Source organism: Somniosus microcephalus, chromosome 6, assembly GCF_052327205.1.
Source record: "Somniosus microcephalus isolate GS21.2 chromosome 6, FLI_Smic_1.0, whole genome shotgun sequence".
NCBI classification, from domain to species: Eukaryota; Metazoa; Chordata; class Chondrichthyes; order Squaliformes; family Somniosidae; genus Somniosus; species Somniosus microcephalus.
The window spans coordinates 210,320,701-210,343,501 of record NC_140992.1 but is presented as its reverse complement, the minus strand read 5'-3'; the positions used below and the strand labels follow the sequence as shown (position 1 = coordinate 210,343,501).

The following is a 22,801-nucleotide window of genomic DNA, read 5'->3' as shown; positions in this document are numbered from 1 at the left end:
TTTGTCCATGTTTGGACCTAGGTTGTAATGAGGTCGGCATCCGATTGGTCATGGCGGAACCCATGGCGGATCTGCATGGCTTTGAACCATATGGAGTCCAACATTAGAGATTTTCTCTGAAGCTGGCCAACCAAACGCAATGACAATATTCCCTGATACTTAATACGTAGCTGAATGACAATTTATCATGATCCAGTGTTTGCATCTGGAGGAAGCTGCATATTCAGTTCTGCATCTCAGATATGCCACACAATGCCATCTTCTCAACAAAGCTAGGATGTCATGTTCTATCAAAGGCTTTAAAAAGGTTCCAACTACATGCAGAGCACAGAATTTATCCAATTTTGGACCAAGAGATGGGAAGTATCACACAAATTTGCTCTGAAGCCAAATCAGCGGCCAGATAGCAGATTGTAATGACTGAACTGTTGCTCATCATTCACTGATTCCATGATATTTGAGATAACTAAAAGCAGGATACTGATCCGTAATTACTAAGCATCTACTTTGGCCCCCTCTTGTGGGCAGGCATAATGTATGTCGATTTACATTAAAAATGGGACAATACCAGTTGATTGGGACTATTGGAATAAATGAAAATTCTTTGGGTAGAGCTTTGATATCTGAAGGACTTATGCAAATGACTTCAGTATCTGTTTCCAGGACCAAGCTTTCCAAAGAAATTTTTTTTTTTTTTTTTGCACATTTGAGTGCAGAATGCAAAGGCCATCATTGCGATTCACCAGGTTAGGTAACATTAACTTTTTCATTCATCTTCAGTGATATCTTTTATCCCTACAATCGAGATTTTTTATACATACACATTTGATTTTAGAAAAATGAAAATGTGAGTTTGTACATTTACAATCATAGAACAGTACAGCACAGAATTTGTTGCTTTTAGGTAAAGAATTTCTATACCAAAAACAAAAAATACATATTCAATCAATTACTTGTAGATAAATAATAAATTCTACAAAGCTTTCTGCAGGGGCCAATCCCTACTTGCTTTAATTTTTAATGACTTGGATAATCCTGCTTTTGACATGTAAAACAAGACAAATCAGTTCTAAAAACCAGAAAAATAAACATTTTCATCCGATAATTGCAGGAAACATACAGTACACAGCAGGTGCAGGAAATGCATGTTTATAGCCACAATGGGAGTGTAGGCACAATGTCTCTAGAAAATGTTTCCCTATAAACAAGAGTCTAACCACCTCCCTTTGACATTCAACAGTATTACCATTGCCGAATCCACCACCATCAACAACCTGGGGGTCACCATTGACCAGAAACTTAACTGGACCAGTCACATAAATACTGTGACTACAAGAGCAGGTCAGAGGTTGGGTATTCTGCAGCTAGTGACATACCTCCTGACTCCCCAAAGCCTTTCCACCATCTACAAGGCACAAGTCAGTTGTGTGATGGAATACTCACCACTTGCCTGGATGAGTGCAACACTCAAGAAGCTCGACACCATCCAGAACAAAGCAGCCCGCTTGACTGACACCCCATCCACCACCAGCGCACCGTGGCTACAGTGTGTATCATCTATAAGATGCATGGCAGCAACTTGCCAAGGCTTCTTCGACAGCACCTCCCAAACCTACGACCGCTACCGCCTAGAATGAAAAGGGTAGCAGGCGCATGAGAACACCACCACCTGCAAGTTCCCCTCCAAGTCACACACCATCCTGACTTGGAAATATATCGCTGTTCCTTCATAGTCGCTGGGTCAAAATGCTGAAACTCCCTACCTAACAGCACTGTGGGAGTACCTACACCAAGCAGACTGCAGCAGTTCCAGAAGGCAGCTCACCACCACCTTCTCAAGGGCAATTAAGGATGGGCAATGAATGTTGGCCTTGTCAGCGACACCCACATCCCATTAACAAATAATTTTTAAAAAGATAAACAAAATAAGACGCGAGCACAAGAATGCCAACCTCTCCTATGACATCCTCATTCTCTGAACATTGTTCATCTTTCATATAATTTGGGACAGGCTCATCAGCCTCTAGGGGTAAATCTCTGGGACAGAGTCCTTCCAGAGTTTCATACGCTGAAACCATAACAACTTGCAGTTATATAGCACCTTGAACATAGTAAAATGTCCTATCGGGCTTCACTGGAGCGGTATCAAACCGAGCCACATAGGGATATTAGGACAGGTGACCAAAAGCTTGGTCAAAGAGGTAGGTTTTAAGGAGTGTTTTAAAGGAGGAGGAGAGAGAAAGGGAGAGAGGTGGTGGAGAGGTTTAGCGAAGGAATTCCAATGCTTAGGATCTGGGCAGATGTAGGTACGGCCGTTAATGGTAGAGTAACGGGATGGAAGACCACAGCACGTGAAATATTTTTTGACTCTCACAGAAAATAGTGCTGCCTGGGGCTGGGTGAATGGGGTTTTCAATCAGACAGACCAGATGGGCCTGATGGTCTTATCTTGTCCTTCTGAAGTGAACAGCACAGTGTGCGGCAACAATGAGGAAAACTAATCAGATCCACAGTGAGAGGACAAATCCCAATCTTTACAAGGCATAGGTCCAAAGATGTGCGGGTTAGGTTGATTGGCTATGATAAATTGACACTTAGTGTTAGGGGGATTAAATATGTGGGGTTACGGGGATCGGGTGGGATATGTGTCGGTGCAGGCTCGATGGGCCGAAATGGCCTCTATCTGCACTGTGGGGTTTCTGTGAAGTTCTGTGTGAAGTATGGTCTGACCTGGAGTACGGCATACAAATCTGGTTGTTGTACTCCAGTAAGAATATTCATTGCTGAAAAGGGGAACCAAAATGGAGGAGAAGTTGAAGAGCCTGGGATTGTTTTCTCTAGAGAAAAGGTGCCCAAGGGAGATATCATTCAAGATTCTTAAGGGAATAAATAAATTGAGCTCTGATAATATGTTCAACATTGCTACAATCTCTTGAAACAGGCAACAAGGAATCAAGCTTCGTAGAGGGAAGATGCATAGACAGTTTATATTTAACTATTTTACACAGAGAGTGGTGAATGTGTGGAACAAACTACTCAGAGGCTAAGGAGATGGACAGTATGGGAAAATTTAAAAGAAGAATTGAATAGGTATTTGAGGAAGTAGGCAATTGAAATGTATTTGTTTTGGGGACTGACCAGCTGGACTGCTTAATCTTTTCTCGTCCCATACTTCCCTATATTCCTGTGTGCTCTTTCTGTATGTTCACACGAGTTCTAACAGAGCTATATTTGAAGCTCTGATGAAACAACTGCTGCAAATAAAACATCAGGTCAGAATTTATAGCTGTAGAAAATAACCGGAATCATAAAATATACACCTTTCATTTGGCATTCCATGCAAGGTCATCATTTTCACATTTCAAATGATTTTCACTTAGTTTTCAACCCCAAAATGTTTTTTAAAATTATCATGACGCCTTTATAAAACTTTTCTGAGATAATATAACTTGGTCTCTATACTGGAGTGAAAGACAGGCTCTAGTTCAAAAGGGGCAATTGATTTGAATCAAAGATGCTACAGAGCATGTTTCTTAAAAGACTGGGCTATGGCCACGACTCTTGTGAACTGTGGGAATAGTGAAACTTCACGTGACTTCAGAGTGTGAAACCTATGAATTTCAGGTTTCCGAGGGGGCAGAAATCCAATGCAATGAGGTAGAGCGGCATTAATATTGGGCGGAACCCATTTTGGTAAGGTATCGGCCCATTGATGGCACCAAAGACAAGACCCTACAGTGGGCGGGCAGAGGGGGGGGGGTTCTTCTGCCCACTTAACTCCTTTTGGGTGCAAGACCCCAGGCTCCCATGGAAATCCCACCAGTTCCACCTACTGCATAGCACTATGTGTGAGGCCCAGAATGCTATACTCATAAGGCAGTTCATCTAAGAGATCCATTGCCTTTTTGAAATCGTCAGACCAGCGAGGGAGCAGCACTGGAAGGGAATTAGCCAATTCTAAAAACTTCAGCCAATCAGCCTGCCAACCTCCTCCCCCACCCGCCCGCAGAGTGGCAGGGGGCCATCCTGAAATCTCGCTGGGTCCATGGGTGGGAGCCCCACTCCTGCCAGTACTGATGCGGGCAACCGCTTTTTTTTTTAATGACCCTGTCCCTACGCTTTTGGGCAGGGTCAAAGAGATGGCAAATGGGCATGGAAGCCTACGTGGTATTAGTTAACTCAGTTACTCATTAGATTAACTTGCTGAGCCATTGATGACTGGCATTTTACCTTAATGGGAAAGTCCTCCAAGCCTCATCAGTAAACCTCTGTGCAAAATTGTTCCAGCTTTGTATTCAATCACTGCTGGTTGATGGTTCCATTGCAAGAGAAATCATTTTTTATCAACTGCTATCAGCATTATTATAAAATTCCCTCCTGACAGGAAAGGAAATAACTTGATTGGACAAGTCCTCCTTCACTTGATTATTCAAAAACTATAGACCGCCGAGTTTGTCAGACTCACTATTTTAATCTTCTTTGCAATATAATTAGGAATGTGATGGAAGTTACAAAAACACAATTAATCAGCAATAGTGAAATGAATATTGATCTTCAGCGCAAACTAATGGCAGCGTATTCCCTTTGAAATCCACCGCAAGTTCGGGATTTCCACATGGCTGACGCATGCGCGAATCCGGAACTTGCAGCCCGTCAACGTACACGTTGACAGGCCATCTGCCGGGGCCATGAAAAAGCAATTTATATAGCACCTTTCATGACCACCGGACATCTCAAAGTACTTTACAGCCAATGGAGTACTTTTGAAGTGGAGTCACTGTTGTAATTTGAGAAACGAGGCAGCCAATTTGCGCACAGCAAGGTCCCACAATGTGATAATGACCAGATAATCTGTTTGTTATTTTGGTTGAGGGATAAATATTGGCCAGGACACTGGGGATAATTCCCCTGCTCTTCTTCGAAATAGTGCCATGGGATCTTTTACATCCACCTAAGAGCGCAGATGGGGCCTCGGTTTAACATCGCATCCGAAAGACGGCACCTTCGACAGTGCAGCACTGCCTCAGCACTGCACTGGAGTGTTAGCTTAGATTTGTGCTCAAGTCTCTGGAGTGGGACTTGAACCCACAACCTTCTGACTCAGAGGAGAGTGTGCTACCAAATGAGCCACAGCTGACAGTTGAAGTGTTACAGTTGATGCAAGCAGGTACAGGGCCTGCTTGCATCAGCGCTAGGGGATATCAAAGTTATTAATGAAATAGTTTCATATCCTAGATTATGCACACACACTATGAAATGAGTTTATGCAAATATTGTCCTGGATTACAGTTGTAACAATGCATAAAATGATCAAAAAATTAAATTTTTTAGTGAGGTTGGTGGAATGAAAGTAATTACGAATAAAATTCCATTTCTGTAAATTGTACAATTTAGATTTCGGGATTCCATTGCATCTCATCAGGGGATTCCCTTCGTAAATGAGTAAAATAAATTCTGCTTATTGATTGGAAGACCAGGCCCACGTGGTCCCAGGTACACTTCCGCACCGCCTGCGTCCCTGGGCCATTACGCTGCCCTCTGCCTCGAGGCCTTAGACTGCAAGTTTTTGCAGCATGGCTGCCAGCAGGTACTTCCGTAATTCTTTCGCGGGTCAGAGGCGTACTCCGGAGGTACGCCTCCTACCGCAATTTCTAGCTCAAGATCTTCAAATCCAAACTTTGTGCTCTTGGGCATCAGCCTTGGCTCAGTTGGTAGCACTCTCGCCTCCCAAGTCAGAAGGTTGTGGGTTCAAGCCCCACACCAGAGACGTGACCACGTAATCCAGGCTGACACTTCAGTGCAGTACTGAGCGAGAGCTGCACTGTCGGAGACGCCGTCTTTCGGATGAAACATTAAACGGAGGTTGTGGCCCCATTCACCTGCTCAGGTGGACATAAAAGATCACATAGCATTATTCAAAGAAAAGCAGAGGATTTCTCCCAGAGGCTTAACCAATATTTATCCCTCAAATATCACAAATAAATTATCTGGTTATTTCATTGCTGTTTCTGGGGCCTTACCGTGCGCAAAAACATCTCTCCACATTGCAATAGCTACTGTGCTTCAAAAGTACTTTATTGCCTGAGATTTGCTTTTAGATGTATAGAAGTCAAGAAAGATATTACAAGTTCTTTCCTCCTCATACAGTTTTATGAATTATCAAACCAAATACTCTGATATTAGGATCAAAGCAGGGGCTTTGTCCGTGATGAAAGAGGTCCAGAGTAGTTCCTTGTTTCAGCAGTTGCAAAGCCCTTAAAGCACAAGTGCCCGATGTTGACAGCCTTGAAAACATAATTACAGTCTACAGCTGAAGGAATGATCTCACTCTGGCTGTCTGAGATTCAGAAGTGCTTTGGTGCAAATAGAGACATAATTAGTGTCATGAAATGACCAGACCAAATAACACCTGTGGAGATGGAAACTTGGACTCTTGGATTGGAAAGCAATTCAAACACTGAAGTCACCTTGGTTCCAATTACAGACCAAGAAACTTAATGCAAAAGCAACAGAAGTCAAAGAGCTAATGTTTTATGTAATAAGAAGCGACGTGCCTAGCCTACTGGTGACTAACGGATGCCACAATTACAGAGGACACTTACAAAAAACAATCTACATTAATATACTTGCAAACATAAACACCTTCAAGTTCAGAGCTACTATATTATAGAATGCTTCAGGCCATCATCCGTCATGCCACAAGTTTTACCTCATTTGTAAGGTGTATATTCTAAGAATATAAAAGCTGTGAGTCATATTTTTAAAAGAAATCAGATCATGTTGTTTAATACCGAGTTAACTACCTTTGGCTGCTGGAATAGAATTTCTCTATTGCATAACATAAGTGAGCTGTACGGCTATGTTGTTTAATCTATGTAAAAACACAGCTATTACCTGACTTGCTTTCTAGAATGGTTGGAATGGCAGTCAATTAAAGCAATCCTATTGTACCTTAAGGCGGCACTAAGTTCAGGCAGCTTTATAATCATGAAATAACAACAGAAAATGCTGGAAACACTCAGCAGATCAGGCAGCATCCGTAAAGAGAGAAACAGAGGTAACGTTTCAGGTCTGTCTGTCGTTTATAATCATGAGCCAGATCACAGCTCACTGTGAACCTTACAGGGGAATATATAGTTGGTTTCGGTAGGATTCTTTTGTTTTACAATACTGTTTTTCTCTTTGAACATCTATTTTCTACTTTCTGACTTTGTTTTTTTCTATTAAACACCATATCATCATCATCATTATCATCAGTTAAAGAGGATCACCTTTTAAGATAACACATCATTGCAAGTGGTAGGTTCACACTGGTGATTAGGCCGAGCTCCCCATCTCAGCTATTCCATCACATGGAGCTGCCAAGTTCAGGTATTTACAATCTCGAACTCATGGGAAGGGGAGGTGAGGAGCAGCAGTAACCAAGATCACTGCTCAGCCTCCCAAGTTTAGATTTCTCCGGTCTTTCCTTATAAGCCAAACCTCGAACACTAGGAATCATCACCACGGCTCTTCACTGAATTGTACCCAGTGCCCAATTTTCTCCTCCGTGTCTTGGTAACCAGTACTTGGAGGGCTCGACAAGGGAGATACGGAGAGTCGGTTTCCCCTGGCTGAGAGTCTAGAACTAGGGGGCATAGTCCCAGGATAAGGGGTTGGCCATTTAGGACTGAGATGAGGAGAAATTTCTTCACTGAGGGTTGTGAATCTGGGGTAGAGAATCCCAGCCATTGAGTATATTCAAGACTGAGATCAATAGATTTTTGGACTCTAGGGGAATCAAGGTATATGGGGATAGGGCAGGAAAGTGGAGTTGAGGTAGAAGATCAGTCATGATCTTATTGCATAATGGAGCAGGCTTGAGGGGCCGTTTGGCCTACTTCTGCTCCTATTAAATGTTCTTATGTTGAAGATGACACTGACCAGCAGCAGTGAAGCAAGGGAATTTAGTTATTGCTCTGCTGCTCAATATATCTTGATATTTTCAGGGGCCTCCAGAATCTAGTCTGGCTGCACCAACTCATAATTAGGATTCAGATTTTCTTCTCCGGTCAGTACTTTATAAAGAGAGTAAAGTACAGCACCATGCCTCCTCTGATGTCCTGTCAGCACCTGGCAAAATTGTTCCTATGTATAAGAGAGAAACAGAGAAGCAGCATTTTCTTTGCAACAAGATGGCAGTCAATCACTTGCCCTACTTCTTTCATTCCCCAAGGCCCTGCCAGATTCAGATTGTCCAATGGTACCTTTGGAAATCTGCAGCTGTAAAAAATGTCCAAAAATGGCAGAGTTTCTAAATACATATTACTTGCATGTTTCAAAGTAATACATACATGCCTGCAGGAAAAGTCCCAAAAATTCAATAAAAAGTGAAAACATGTAGGAAAAAAACACCAGAGCATACCATTTAATTTTCTAGGCCGTTTCTGATATAAATGACCATGAAGAGCAAATTTGAAAATGATTTTGCCTTAAAGTTCAACACAACTAGTCTTACATATATTTTGTCACTCTCCCATCGCATTGCCGTTAAATGGTTCATAATTCACATTTTCATATGGATATGTAGTGAATTAAATGAAGATTTTAGAAGTTTTGTAGACAAAGCAAAAAATAAGAACATTTCTATCATTGGCAAAAATGGTTAAACAATGAAAAGAACTTGGTGTTCTCCAATCATATGCAATGTCAAACAGATGCAGAGTATGCTGTTCCATTGACCTAGGAATAATTATGGACCTTTTTAATTCTTTGCTATATTAGAAGTGAGATCCATCACCTATAGATATAATACATGAGCTGGAAACTAATTAGTACTTTTTATTCAGCTGGGATTTGTGAATTACCTAGATTATAAATTAATTTTCTTACATATCATTTGGACTAAATCAAGCACCGGTCTAGCACCAATATTCTGTCCAAAAAAAATCTGCCAGACATGGATGGCCCCTTCAGATCCTTATAAGCTCTTCTTACAGTAGACTTCAATTCTTCAGTGAATTTGATACAGAATCAACTCCATGGTGAAACTTTTCATGTGAACCAGCCACTTCACAGCTGCGAGGTACAGTTTCCTCCTCCAACATGGGTTTCAAAAGGAACAAATTCAGTGCCTATGCTGTGCCAACATGGAGCTAGAGTTCAACCACTTTTTTTGTAAGTAACTTGAAACCACATTGAGCTTTGAGACTTTGGACACAACTGTGTTCAAATACTGATCTGAACATTAGACCCAATTTAGAAATCTTGAATTCTGGATCAGAATTTGTACCAAGCCACTTACATCTGAATGTGAACTTAAAAAAAAAAAAAAAAAAAATTTTTAAATGAAAAAAAGAGACAGCAGTCTGGAGACATGACAAAACCACATTGCCAATCCAATTGCACATCGGCAAGACTCAATTTAAAAGGATTTGGGAAATGCAGTAGTACAAGTACAACCGACCCAAAGCAAGTTGAGCTGGGGTCTTGCCATAAATGTGGATACATTAGTAGGTCTCCAGTTTCCTATGTAAAATATATAAAAAGATAAGTGACTAACTGAACCACCAATGCATGTTCCAGAATATATTCATAATCTGCTTTGACTGGCACCTAGAGAAGCCAATTTCTAAGCATGTACGAGTCAAGGGAATCGGTACTTACCCTGAACCTGTAGGGGCTCCAGTTTCCATGGTCGCTGGTGCTGCTGGAGAACGTTTTTCCTGCACTTCATTCTGGTTTTGCAAAAAGTTTTTAGCTTCTTTGGAAGCAGCATCCACTTCTTTAGTCACTCTAAAAACAGGACAAAATAAAAGTTATATTTTATGCAAAATCAATGTCACCACTTTTTGACTCTAAAGTCCATTGTTTATATAAACAATGGCCCAGGAATTCGGGTCGGGGGCTTCCCGCGGGTGCAAGCCCCCGACCTGCACTTACCTCGCACGCCAGCCATTGTGCTGTGGGCCCTGTGGAATTGCGATCCTGGGCCTCCTCCGGCATGCAGTGCTTGCGTATCCCAGGGGCGCAGTTAGCTTGATGTGTCCCCTGGGATCACGTGGGCCATGGAGAGCCAATGGTAGCAGGGAATGCTTCATTCATAAGTTTGACAGGAAGACCCGTCAAACCTATAAATGGAAAATGCTAGAAATGCACAGCAGGTCAGGCCTTCCAAGTATTTCCAGCATTTTCTGTTTTTATTTCATATACAGTACTATGACTTCAGTATTCAACTAAAATAACAAAGTGTATAGATCAACCTCTAACCAAGTCAAAAACTGAAGATACAGAAAATAAATTACTTATATTTCGCCTGTCACAACTTCAGGATGTCCCAAAGCGATTTACAGTTAATGAAGTACTTTTGAAGCCCAGTCACTGTTGCAATGTTGGGAAACGCAGCAGCCAATTTGTGCACAGCAAGGTTCCACAAATAGCAATGAGATAATGACCAGATAATCTCTTTTTTAAAAGCGATGTTGGTTAAGGGATGAATATTGCCCAGGACACCGGGGAGAACTCCCCTGCTCTTCTTTGAATGATGTCATGGCATCTTTTACATCCACCCGAGAAACCAGACAGGTCCTCGGTTTAACGTTTCACCTGAAAGACGGCACCTCCGACAGCACAGCCTCCCTCAGTATAGCACCGAGGTGTCAGCCTGGATTGTGTGTCCAAGTGAACCAAGGCTGACACCATTCGATTTAGGCTTTAAATAGAATTCTCATAGATTTCTCAAAATAAAAAATAAAAATGAGAATCTTTTCATTTCAAACTGCAAAAAAACAATCCAAGTAAGTTCCTTTATTGTGCTAAGTTTCAATTTTGAAGTAAATTAAATACAGGCTACATTTTACCATCTTAAGAGACCAGCCTTTGACCAAAAGTACATTTACTCTATTAATAACTCATTAAAATAGGCCAAATGACTGAATTATCCAGTGAAAAACTTATTCTGCAACACAAGTTCAGTCACTAGATCCTTCCATTTTGTTACTATGATGACACCAGGCCTCAGGTTATCACAGCGTCTTCACCATGGACACAGACATCTTAAAATGGTGTAAATATCAGATAACTGCAATCTTGAGATTTCAACAATAGGGGCATAAACTAAAACTCTAAAAACCTCACTAAAATTTTTGAATTTTTCCTCTATGTTGTATTTTACCACTGATATCAATTAGTCTTTAAATTTTGAATCTTTTTTTTAAGAACCCACGTAAAGCAATTGCAACAGAAGCGGAGTAAATGGTGCATTTTTCCACATTATACTGGCGTACACTGCCAACATGAAACCACTCCCAGTTCAGAGGTAGCATCAATTAGATGGTCTCTTTCCTCAGTGATGTTCTGTGACCCCATCCTCAAGAGTACCCATACTGCACCTTTGTAATGTTGACAGTTGTTCTTGTGCCTCTGAGCAAACAATCATGTTGTCCTTAATTATGCACCATTTAAACATCTGGGTTAAAATTGCCACCGATTTCACTTTAGATCCTTAAAAGTCATTAAAGATAAAGATAGTTTAGTATTCATCTCGTATGTCTGGGCTGGATTCAAACTCAGACCCCAACTGTGAATAGACAGTGTTCTTACCAAGTAACCAGTCTTTTTGACCAGATATACCTGTAGGGTTGACCCACTAACATCTTATTTTAAAAATGAAGCCTACATTCCAACATATCATGCATCCCAACATGTACGCCACATCCATGAAGTTCAAATTTAAACCTGAGCTTCATTAGATGCCCAAGCAGGTTTCCTGCCACTTTCACACATTCCCTCCCAGGAGCCCCCACCATTTTCCATCTGAAGCCAGCAATCTTGGTGGGGTACAGTTCCAAAGTACCAATGGGCAGCAACTTGCCCAAAGGGCTGTACTTCAAGTCTCCCATCTGCAATCTGGGGGAGTCGCATAAAAGTGCACATCTTACTCCACTATTTCCCATACCACTATTCTGCCAGTTAGTGTCCCTCATCTCCCCAGACCTTACACGTTACGCACCACTGCCCAACAAAACAGCAAGGAAGCGACGCCATTCTCAGACTCCTGTCAATGCTGCCTTTAAAGTTTCTACTTTGAGGTGCACAAGCATATGGCAGGTTGTCTTACCTACTTCTTATTTCCTTCCATCAAACCTAGTTTGATATCTGTAATTTACCAGATTGTCAATTTTCATCTTCGACATGCAGAGTACATCAATACACTAATCATCAGTGACTAACAGGCGGCACCACTGGCCTGCCTATTATCAAATGCATTTTGTAAACCATCTAAATTTTTCTTGACCTTTAAATGCCAACACCACTGATGACACTCCTTTGGAATGCATCAGAACCAAGCAAATGGATTTTTAAATATCACTCACTGTATAGTTCAATTCCTCCTTCTGAAAATCTTAGCATTTCAAAAGCTTTATTGATTGCCGTTTTTTTTTCTACATGACTGCTTTACATATTTAACCTTCAATCTTGAAAGCTACCATGCAAAGGATTATCAAACAAGAAAACGGTCTCACTGAATAATTTGTAGCTTCAAATTGACTCCATCCATTATTTATGTCCCCATATCCTCCTGGAAGGGTTAATGACATTGAAGCAAGATTAAGGCAACTTCTTTTAAAAGCAAACAAAATGATAATTAAGCAATAATGGACAAGCGGAAGTACAAGCAAAGTTGTAATTGAGGAAAGACAGCTTGATTGAAAGACAAAATTGCAGGCTGAGTGCTTCAGTCAAGCTGCCTGTCCTCAATTACAATCCCTGCAGGATCACATGTCCATTACTGCTATTAAAGCACACCTTAAAGAGGTTTAGCATTTTATTCCAGATTTTTTAAAATATATTGTATTGTTTATACAGCCTTCTGCTCCTACTGGCAATCAAACTGGTCAAAGGTTTCAGTTCCTCAGATTCCATTCCTCAGATAAGGAAATCAAATCTCCAGACAGCCAGAGAAACAACAAAGACTGCAAAAGGAGAGAAAACAGCTAAAGAACAGCAAAGATAATGATACAGAAAACTAAAAAAAAATGGTAGAAATCAAAGAGCACAAAAAAACGAAGGACAAAAAGTGGTATTTACACTGAGCTCCTCCCTCGGGTAATAATATTGAGACTTTAGGTTTTCAAATGAATGCCGGGGAATCAATTTTTATTACAATCTTGTTATCTCTCTTAGGCAGTCCCTCGGAACCGAGGATGACTTGTTTCCACATTAAAAATGATTCGCAGGTGACTGATGAGTCCAATGCAGGACCTACAGTCTCTGTCACAGGTGGGGCAGACGGTGGTTGAAGGGGCGGGTGCGTGGGGTGCTTGGGTTGACGTGCGCTCCTTGCGCTGCCTGCGCTCGGCTTCACTTGCTCCCGGCAAAGAGACTCGAGGTGTTCGGCACCTTCCCAGATGCTTCTCCTCCACTTTGTGCGGTCTTGTGCCAGGGATTCCCAAGTGTTGGTGGGGATGTTACGCTTTTCAAGGAGGCTTTGAGGGTGTCCTTGGAGCGTTTCCTCTGCCCACCTGGGGCTCTCTTGCCGTGCCAGAGCTAATAAGAACATAACATAAGTAGGAGCAGGAGTAGGCCATACGGCCCCTCGGGCCTGCTCCGCCATTCAATAGGATCATGGCTGATCCGAACCTAGACTCACGTCCACTTCCCTGCCCGCTCCCCGTAACCCCTAATTCCCTTATCAGCTAGGAAACTGTCTATCTCCGTTTTAAATTTATTTAATGTCGCAGCTTCCACAGCTCTCTGAGGTAGCAAATTCCATAGATTTACTACGCTGAGTGAAGAAGTTTCTCCTCATCTCAGTTTTGAAAGGGCAGCCCCTTATTCGAAGATTATGCCCCCTAGTTCTAGTCTCACCCATCAGTGGAAACATCCTCCCCGCATCCACCCGATCAAGCCCCCTCACAATCTTATATGTTTCGATAAGATCGCCTCTCATTCTTCTGAATTCCAATGAGTAGAGGCCCAACCTACTCAACCTTTCCTCATAAGTCAACCCCCTCATCTCCGGAATCAACCAAGTGAACCTTCTCTGAACTGCCTCGAGAGCAAGTATATCTTTTCTTAAATATGGAAACCAAAACTGCACGCAGTATTCCAGGTGTGGCCTCACCAGTACCCTGTATAACTGAAGCAAGGCTTCCCTGCTTTTATACTCGATCCCCCTTGCAATAAAAGCCAAGATTCCATTGGCCTTCCTGATCACCTGCTGTACCTGCATACTAACCTTCTGTGTTTCATGCACCAGGACCCCCAGATCCCTTTGTACTGTAGCACTTTGCAGTTTCTCTCCATTTAGATAATAACTTGCTCTTTGATTTTTTTTCTGCCAAAGTGCATAACCTCACCCTTTCCAACATTATATTCCATCTGCCAAATTTCTGCCCACTCACTTAGCCTGTCTATGTCTATGTAGCAGGTTTTTTATGTCCTCCTCACTCACTGCTTTCCCTCCCATCTTTGTATCGTCGGCAAACTTGGATACGTTGCACTTGGTCCCCTCCTCCAAATCGTTAATATAGATTGTAAAGAGTTGGGGTTCCAGCACTGACCCCTGCGGAACACCACTAGTTACTGATTGCCAACCCGAGAATGAACCATTTATCCCCACTCTCTGTTTTCTGTTAGATAGCCAATCTTCCACCCATGCCAGTATATTACCCCCAATCCCGTGATTTTTTAATCTTGCGTAGTAATCTTGTGCGGCACCTTGTCAAATGCCTTTTGGAAGTCCAAATACACCACATCCACTGGTTCCCCTTTATCCACCCTGTTTGTTACGTCCTCAAAGAATTCGAGCAAATTTGTCAAACATGACTTCCCCTTCATAAAACCATGCTGACTCTGTCCGATTAAATTATGCTTATCCAAATGTCCTGTTACTGCTTCCTTAATAATGGACTCCAACATTTTACCAACCACAGATGTTAGGCTAACTGGTCTATAGTTTCCAGCCTTTTGTCTACCTCCCTTTTTAAATAAGGGCATTACATTAGCAGTTTTCCAATCTGTTGGGACCTTTCCCGAATCCAGGGAGTTCTGGAAAATTACCACTAATGCATCCGCAATCCCTACCGCTACTTCTCTCAAGATCCTTGGATGTAAGCCATCAGGTCCAGGGGATTTATCCGCCTTAAGTCCCATTATCTTACCGAGTACCATCTCCTTAGTGATTTTAATCGTGTTTAGCTCCTCCCCCCCATAGCCCCCTGTTTGTCCAGTGTTGGGATATTTTTAGTGTCCTCTACTGTAAAGACTGATACAAAATATTTGTTCAGCGTTTTTGCCATCTCCATGTTCCCCACTACTAATTTCCCGGTCTCGTCCTCTAAGGGACCAACATTCACTTTAGCCACCCTTTTTCTTTTTATATAACTGTAGAAACTCTTGCTATCTGTTTTTATATTTTTTGCTAGTTTACTTTCATAATCTATCTTCCCTTTCTTAATTAATCTTTTAGTTATTCTTTGCTGGCTTTTAAATGCTTCCTAATCTTCTATCCTCCCACTAGATTTGGCTACTTTATATGCCCTTGTTTTCAGTCGGATACTGTCCTTTATTACTTTACTTAGCCACGGATGGCTGTCTTTTCTTTTACGCCCCTTTCTCCTCAGTGGAATATATTTTTCTTGAAAGTTGTGAAATATCTCCTTGAATGTACACTACTGCTCATGTACCGTCTTACACCTTAATCTATTTTCCCAGTCCACTTTAGTCAACTCTACTCTCATACCTTCATAGTCTCCTTTATTTAAGCTTAGTACGCTGGTTTGAGATCCAACTCTCACCCGCCAACTGAATTTGGAATTCAACCTCATTCCAATGGTCACTCATTCCAAGGGGATCCTTTACTAGGACATTTTTTATTAATCCTGTCTCGTTACACAGGACCAGGTCTAAGATTGCCTGCCCCCTGGTTGGTTCAGTAACATACTGCTCAAGGAACCCATCCCTAATGCACTCTATGAACTCTTCCTCAAGGCTGCCCTGCCCAATTTGATTTGTCCAGTCAATATGAAAGTTAAAATCTCCCATGATTATAGCTGTTCCCTTATTACAAGCCCCAACTATTTCCTGATTTATACTCCGACCAATAGAGTTGCAACTGTTAGGAGGCCTAGAGACTACGCCCACTAGTGACCTTTTCCCCTTATTATTCCTTATCTCCACCCAAACTGTCTCACTATCCTGATCCTTTGACCCAGTATCATTCATTTCTCACTATTGCAGTGATTCCACCCTTAATTAACATAGCCACCCCACCTCCCTTTCCTTCCTAATAGTCAAATACCCCTGGATGTTTAGTTCCCAGTCATGGTCACCTCGCAGCCATGTTTCTGTAATGGCCACCAGATCATACCCATGTGTAGTTATTTGTACCGTCAACTCGTCTATTTTGTTACGAATGCTGCGTGCATTCAGATAAAGAACTTTTAAATATGCTTTGTGACAATTTATTCCTGCTTTAACCCCCTTTACTACTTTACCTTTATCTTTATATATTCTATCCCTTCCTGACACGCTCTGGTTTTTAATTTCCCCACTGCTACTTTGCTCTATTGCCTTCTCCGCTGACATTTATATTTTTCGCTCTCTTGGGAAACCCCCCCCCCCCCCCGACTAATTAGTTTAAAGCCCTCTCTACAGCCCCAGTTATTCGATTCGCCAGGATTCTAGTCCCAGCACTGGCCAAGTGAAGTCCGTCCCAACGGAACAGCTCTCTCCTGTCCCAGTACTGGTGCCAGTGTCCCAAGGGGCAAAACCCATTTCTCCCACACCAGTCTTTGAGCCACGCATTTAACTCTCTAATTTTATTTATCCTAGCCAAATTCGCTGGTGGCTCGGGTAATTATTACCCTTGTGGTTCTGCTTTTTAAATTTGGCCTCTAGCTGCTCATACTCCCTCAGCAGAACCTCTTTCCTTGTCCTATCTATGTCGTTGGTACCAACATGGACCACGACAACTGGATCCTCCCCCTCCCACTCCAAGTTTCTCTCCAGCCCAGAGGAGATGTCCTTAACCCTGGCACCGGGCAGGCAACACAACCTTCGGGACTCTCGCTCTCGGCTGCAAAGAACCCTAACTATCCCCCTTATGATACTATCCCCTACCACTACAACATTTCCTTACTCCCCCCACTTGAATGGCCCCTCGCTCCACGGTGCTGTGGCCAGGTTGCTCATCCTCCCTGCAGTCCCCGTTCCCGTCCTCACAGGGAGTAAGAGCCTCAAACCTGTTGGACAAGAGCAAGGGCTGCAGCTCCTCCAACACTACCTCCTGGATACCCGTACCTGCCTCACTCATAGTCACACCCTCCTGTTCCTGACCACGGAATACATCTGAATTAGTTAATCTAATTGGTGTGACTACTTCCTGGAACACAGAGTCCAGGTAACTCTCCCCCTCCCTGATGTGTCGCAGTGTTTGAAGCTCGGACTCCAGCTCTTCAACACGGAGCCGGAGTTCCTCGAGCAGCCAGCACTTACTGCAAATGTGATCACCGTGAGCATCAATGGTGTCCACCAGCTCCCACATATTGTAGCAGTAACACATCACCTGCTCTCCCATTCTATGTAATTAATTAAATTTATTATTTTTAAATACCCTCTGCCCGATTCTAGATGATATCACACCTCTTTAATTGAACTTACCAACTTATAAAATTCACCAACAAATTAAATTAAATCAAATCAATCCCACCAATTACACTCCAAGTAGAGCGCTTGTTTTGGGAGTCTCGTATCGGGCATGCGGACAATGTGACCCGTCCATCAGAGCTGATCGAGCGTGGTCAAAGCTTCAATGCTGGGGATGTTGGCCTGAGCAAGAACACTGACGTTGGTGCAACTATCCTGCCAATGGACTTGCAGGATCTTGCGGAGGCAGCATTGGTGGTACCTCTCCAGTGCTTTGGAGGTGCCTGCTGTACATGGTCCATGTCTCTGAGGCATACAGCAGGGCGGGTATCACTGCTGCTCTGTAGACCATGAGCATAGTGCCGGGTTTGAGGTCCTGGTCTTCAAATATTCTCTTCCTCAGGCGACCGAAGGCTGCACTGGCACACTGAAGGCGGTGTTGGACTTCGTCGTCGACGTCTGCCCTTGTTATATTTTTGCTTTTGATCTATTATTTTGAGAAGGATGTGAGGAATCAGGGACAAAATACTAACAGCTGAAGTACTTTAATTCTTCACTGATTTTATTCCTCCATTTTCGCATGCTGTAAGTTTGATTGCAGCTTGTTCTGTCAGGAGAACAGAGATTTAAAAAAAATACGTGGGTGGGGGGGGGCATTGTATAAAATTGTATGTAAATAGCAGTTTTTCTTCTCCTCAATTTTATTCACTTTTCTCCCCAATGCTGGGATAAGATTCCACGGGTAACAGCAACCCTTCAGTACCTTGCCAAAGTAGCCGCTTTTATGGGTGAACCTAGACAGTGACCATCAGCGAGCAGAGCTTGATTAATCACCAACCAATGCCCACACAGACATACCTTTCAACAGGGGTCACAGTGGCATAGTGGTTAGCACTGTTGCCTCACAGCGCCAGGGACCCGGGTTCAAATCCGGCCTCGGGTGACTGTGCAAACTCCACACAGACATTCTCCCCGTGTTTGCGTGGGTTTCCTCCGGGTGCTCCGGTTTCCTCCCACAGTCCAAAGATGTGCGGGTTAGGTTGATTGGCCATGATAAAAATTGGCCCTTAGTGTTAGGGGGGATTAAATACGTGGGGTTACGGGGGATAGGGCTTGGGTGGGATGGCTGTCGGTGTAGGGACCGGGTGCTAGGGTTTGGATGATCAGCCATGATCTCGTTGAATGGCGGAGCAGGCTCGAAGGGCCGAATGGCCTACTCCTGCTCCTATCTTCTATGTTTCTATGTAATGGCGACCAAGCACCAGGCCGCACTCTCCTCTGCCAAAGGCAGAATCATCCTGGTGAGCAAAGGTAAATTCAGCCTTTTTTCTCCACTGCCAACCGTCTCCTTAGACTCGTCTCCCCTTCACCTCCAACAAGTGAGAGGAGCTCAAACTTCATCATGAAGATTGAGACCAGCCATTCAGCTGCTTCCCTACCTCCTCTTGCCCATGAGCACAAACTTCCCCCACCCAACCCCAGCCCTAAATCAGTATCTTTCTTCATGCTTTCGCCAAGCGTATCTTGTCCATGAGACTCACTTCCTGCTCCCTTGACCCCCACCCTCCAGCCATTCCTACTGAACACCCATCTTCCCTTCCCGACCCCCATGCAAGCTGAAATTGTAAATGGTCCCCTCTCTTCAGGTACTCACGGGCAGCATTAGGACCATGCAATTGCATGGGGTCCTGCACGGTCCAGTGAAAGGATACCTACGCGATGGTAATACCTGCTCCCTTAACATCCAACTTTTTCCTCTCCATCGCATTTAGTTATGCCTTAAGTGTGCAAAAAAGCCATTTTTATAACTTACGCAAATGATTAGACAGGAGGACATATTATTTTACGTACCGAGACATGCAGGGGATTTGCAGCTCTCCTATAACAAGTGTCATAATGCAGGGGACACACAGCAGCGGACACCAAACTCAGAGCCTTACCCTCCCGCAGTCATGGCCAAGGTGGGAGAAGATGACAAAATTCAGTTTTCACGAGCTGCAAGTACCAGTCAACTACTCAAGATATTATACAAGACCTCGCTGGGAAATCTTGACAAGAAGATAGTTAGGCTCAATGTTAGAATAGAAAAGGATAATGATGGGTCAAAGATAAGGGAGCTGGACTGGAAAAAGGCAAAGCTCAGCAAGAACTGAAGGGATCTGGCTCCAAATAAACTGGCAGAAAAGTTAGCAAATAGGTTGAAAGGTCAGGAATCTTCAAATGTAAGAGGGATAGAGTTAAAGTAAATATATTCCTATAATGCGAAAAGTTGCTGCATCATAGAGTTGCATGGTAGAGATAAAAAAATTAAACTGAAACTTAAAAAGGAGGCATGATAAAATTAGGGCCAACAATACTGAAGAAAGTCATGAGTAACATAGAAGTGTCGTGGGAGCTGAAAACAGAATAGAAGGGCTATAAAGGGAATTTGAAGAGACTAACAGATAATATAAAAGGAAATAACAAGGGGTTTTTACAGGCATATAAAAACAACAGCTTTATTTATATAGCGCCTTAACTGTAGTAACACTTCCCAAGGCGCCTCACAGGAGTGTTATCAAACTAAATTTGACACTGAGCCACATAAGGAAATATTAGGGCAGATGACCAAAAGCTTGGTCAAAGAGGTCATTTTTAAGGAGCGTCTTAAAGTAGAAAACAGAGGTAGAGCAGCGGAGAGGTTTGGGAGGGGGCGGGGGAGGAGGAGGGAATTCCAGAGCTCAGGGCTTTAGTAGTTGAAAGCACGGCCGCCAATGGTGGAGGAATTAAAATCGGATATGCTCAAGAGGCCAGAATTGGAGGAGCGCAGATATTCCAGTGGGTTGTAGGGCCGAAGGAGGTTGCAGAGTTAGGGAGGGACGGAGGGATTTGAATTAGGATACGGGCAGCAGAGTTTTGGTTTAAATTTATGGAGCGTGGAAGATGGTAAAGTAAAGAATCGTTCGAGAGGGTAGGACCACTCAGGAATGAAAAGAGGAGTCTAATTGTAGAGGATGATGGTATGGCAAAAATATATTTTTTAAATTTTATATAACAAATGATGGTGGAAATTAGAAAGTAAGTGTACTACAGGAGCATATGGAACAACTGAGAGACAACTGCAGTAAAGGAATTGGTTTAAACAAGTTAGAACTCAAGTTGGATACAAGACTGGACCCTGACAGCGTCCACCTCGGCTACTGAAAGAAGAAGTGAGGCAGAAGATAGTAGAGGCTTCAGTCACAATTTTTCAATCCTCCTTAAATATGCAGTGACATGGGACTGGAGAGTGGCCAATGTAGCATCTGAAGCAAAGAAGCTAAGATTTAATTGAGGTTTTTAAGATTAATGAAGGGTTTTAATAAAGCAAATAGGAAAAAACCATTCCCTCTGGTTGGGGAACCAGCGATGAGGGGTTATCATCACTAGAAGATTGAAGGAGGTTAGGAGAACATTTTTGATGCAGTGGGTTTTTGGAGCAGGGAATGATTTGCTATAGGGATTGGTTGAGGCAGAGACCATTGCATATTTTAAGAGAAAATTGGATAAATATTTGAAGCAGAGGAATATACATGGCTATGGGGAAAGGAGCAGGGAAGTGGGATTAGTTTCAGATTACTCTAGCAAAGAACCAGCATGGGCATGATAGAAATAGGAGACCTTTAGAAACATAGAAGATAGGAGCAGGAGTAGGCATTTCAGCCCCTCGAGCCTGCTCCGCCATTCAATGCGATCATGGCTGATCATCCAAATTCAGTACCCTGTTCCTGCTTTCTCCCCATATCCCTTGATCCCTTTAGCCTTAAGAAATATATCCAACTCCTTCTTGAATATATTTAATGAATTGGCCTCTACTGCCTTCTGTGGTAGAGAATTCCACAGGTTCACCACTCTCTGGGTGAAGAAATTCCTCCTCATCTCTGTCCTAAATGGCTTACCCCTTATCCTTAGACTGTGACCCATGGTTCTGGACTCCCCGACCATCGGGAATATCCTTCCTGCATCTAGTCTGTCTAGTCCTGTTAGAATTTTATAAGTTTCAATGAGATCCCCGCTCATTCTTCTAAACTCCAGCGAGTATAAGCCCAATCGACCCAATCGCTCCTCATACGTCATTCCTGCCATCCCAGGTATCAGCCTGGTGAATCTTCGCTGCACTCCTTCCATGGCAAGAACATCCTTCCTCAGATAAGGCGACCAAAACTGCACACAACACTCAAGGTGTGGTCTCACCAAGGCCCTGTAGAACTGCAGCAAGACATCCTTGTTCCTGTACTCAAATCCTCTCACTACGAAGGCCAACATACCATTTGCCTTCTTAACCGCCTGCTGCACTTGCATGCTTACCTTCAGCGACTGGTGCACAAGGACGCCCAGGTCTCGTTGCACTTCCTCTTCTCCCAATCTATTGCCACTCAGATAATAATCTGCCTTCTTGTTTTTGACACCAAAGTGGATAACCTCGCATTTATCCACGTTATATTGCATCTGCCATGCTTCTGCCCAATCACCCAACCTGTCCTTTCAAGTGGGGAGGGTGGGAGAGGTGTCAATCCCATTCCCCAATGCAAATCACTGCACTCCCTATATGTAAGAACATTCAATTAAGCAGGTTGCATTTACATGGGACATAAATGGGAGAAAAATCAGCAACTAGAGTATTATTAAATGACAAGATAACATTCTAGTAAGCAGAAGGTATGGTATATAGAATATGCAAAAGACACCATAAGCAATTTTTCCCCTTTCCTACACATAATATCCAGAAAGCTCACTTCTCTCATAGGCTGTATAATACTGTAACTATATCCTGCCAACAGTAATCGGCAACCAAATCCAATTACAAGAAACTTTCGATTAACCGGTCCCTAAATAACAGGAACGCTCTATCCACCGGCAAAATTCAGGAGTTGGTTCAGGTAACTTTTTTTTACTTTTAGTTACTTTTTTTACTCCATTTGTTGCTGTGCAAGCGTGTAGCTGAAGCTGTTGCTAAGCTACAGAGACGCTTGCAACTTGTGCCGATTGTTTTGAAGCTGCAGGGTTTGTTGCTTTATACGGAGCTCTGAGCTCCGCATCTTTTACTATAGCGTTCGGTTATCCAGAATTTTTGATGAACCGGCAACACGTCGGTCCCGTCCGTGCCGGATACCAGAAAGTTTCCTGTATACTTTAATCATAATTGAAGGTAACC

At 42.9% G+C, this 22,801-nt stretch overlaps 1 protein-coding gene across 3 annotated transcripts in view; it reads right to left on the bottom strand.

Moving 5' to 3' along the window:
* cfdp1 (chromatin remodeling protein CFDP1) overlaps nucleotides 1-22,801 on the bottom strand; it is a 237,013-nt gene that overhangs the window by 157,972 nt on the left and 56,240 nt on the right. For 2 of the 3 annotated variants that reach the window (XM_085991349.1, XM_085991348.1), the window contains exon 5: nucleotides 9,646-9,774. In XM_085991349.1, coding sequence (XP_085847475.1) covers nucleotides 9,646-9,774 — 129 coding nt within the window. Of the gene's footprint in view, nucleotides 1-6,563; nucleotides 8,263-9,645; nucleotides 9,775-22,801 lie in introns of those variants that run through there. The other variant, XM_085991350.1, reaches the window with a different exon arrangement.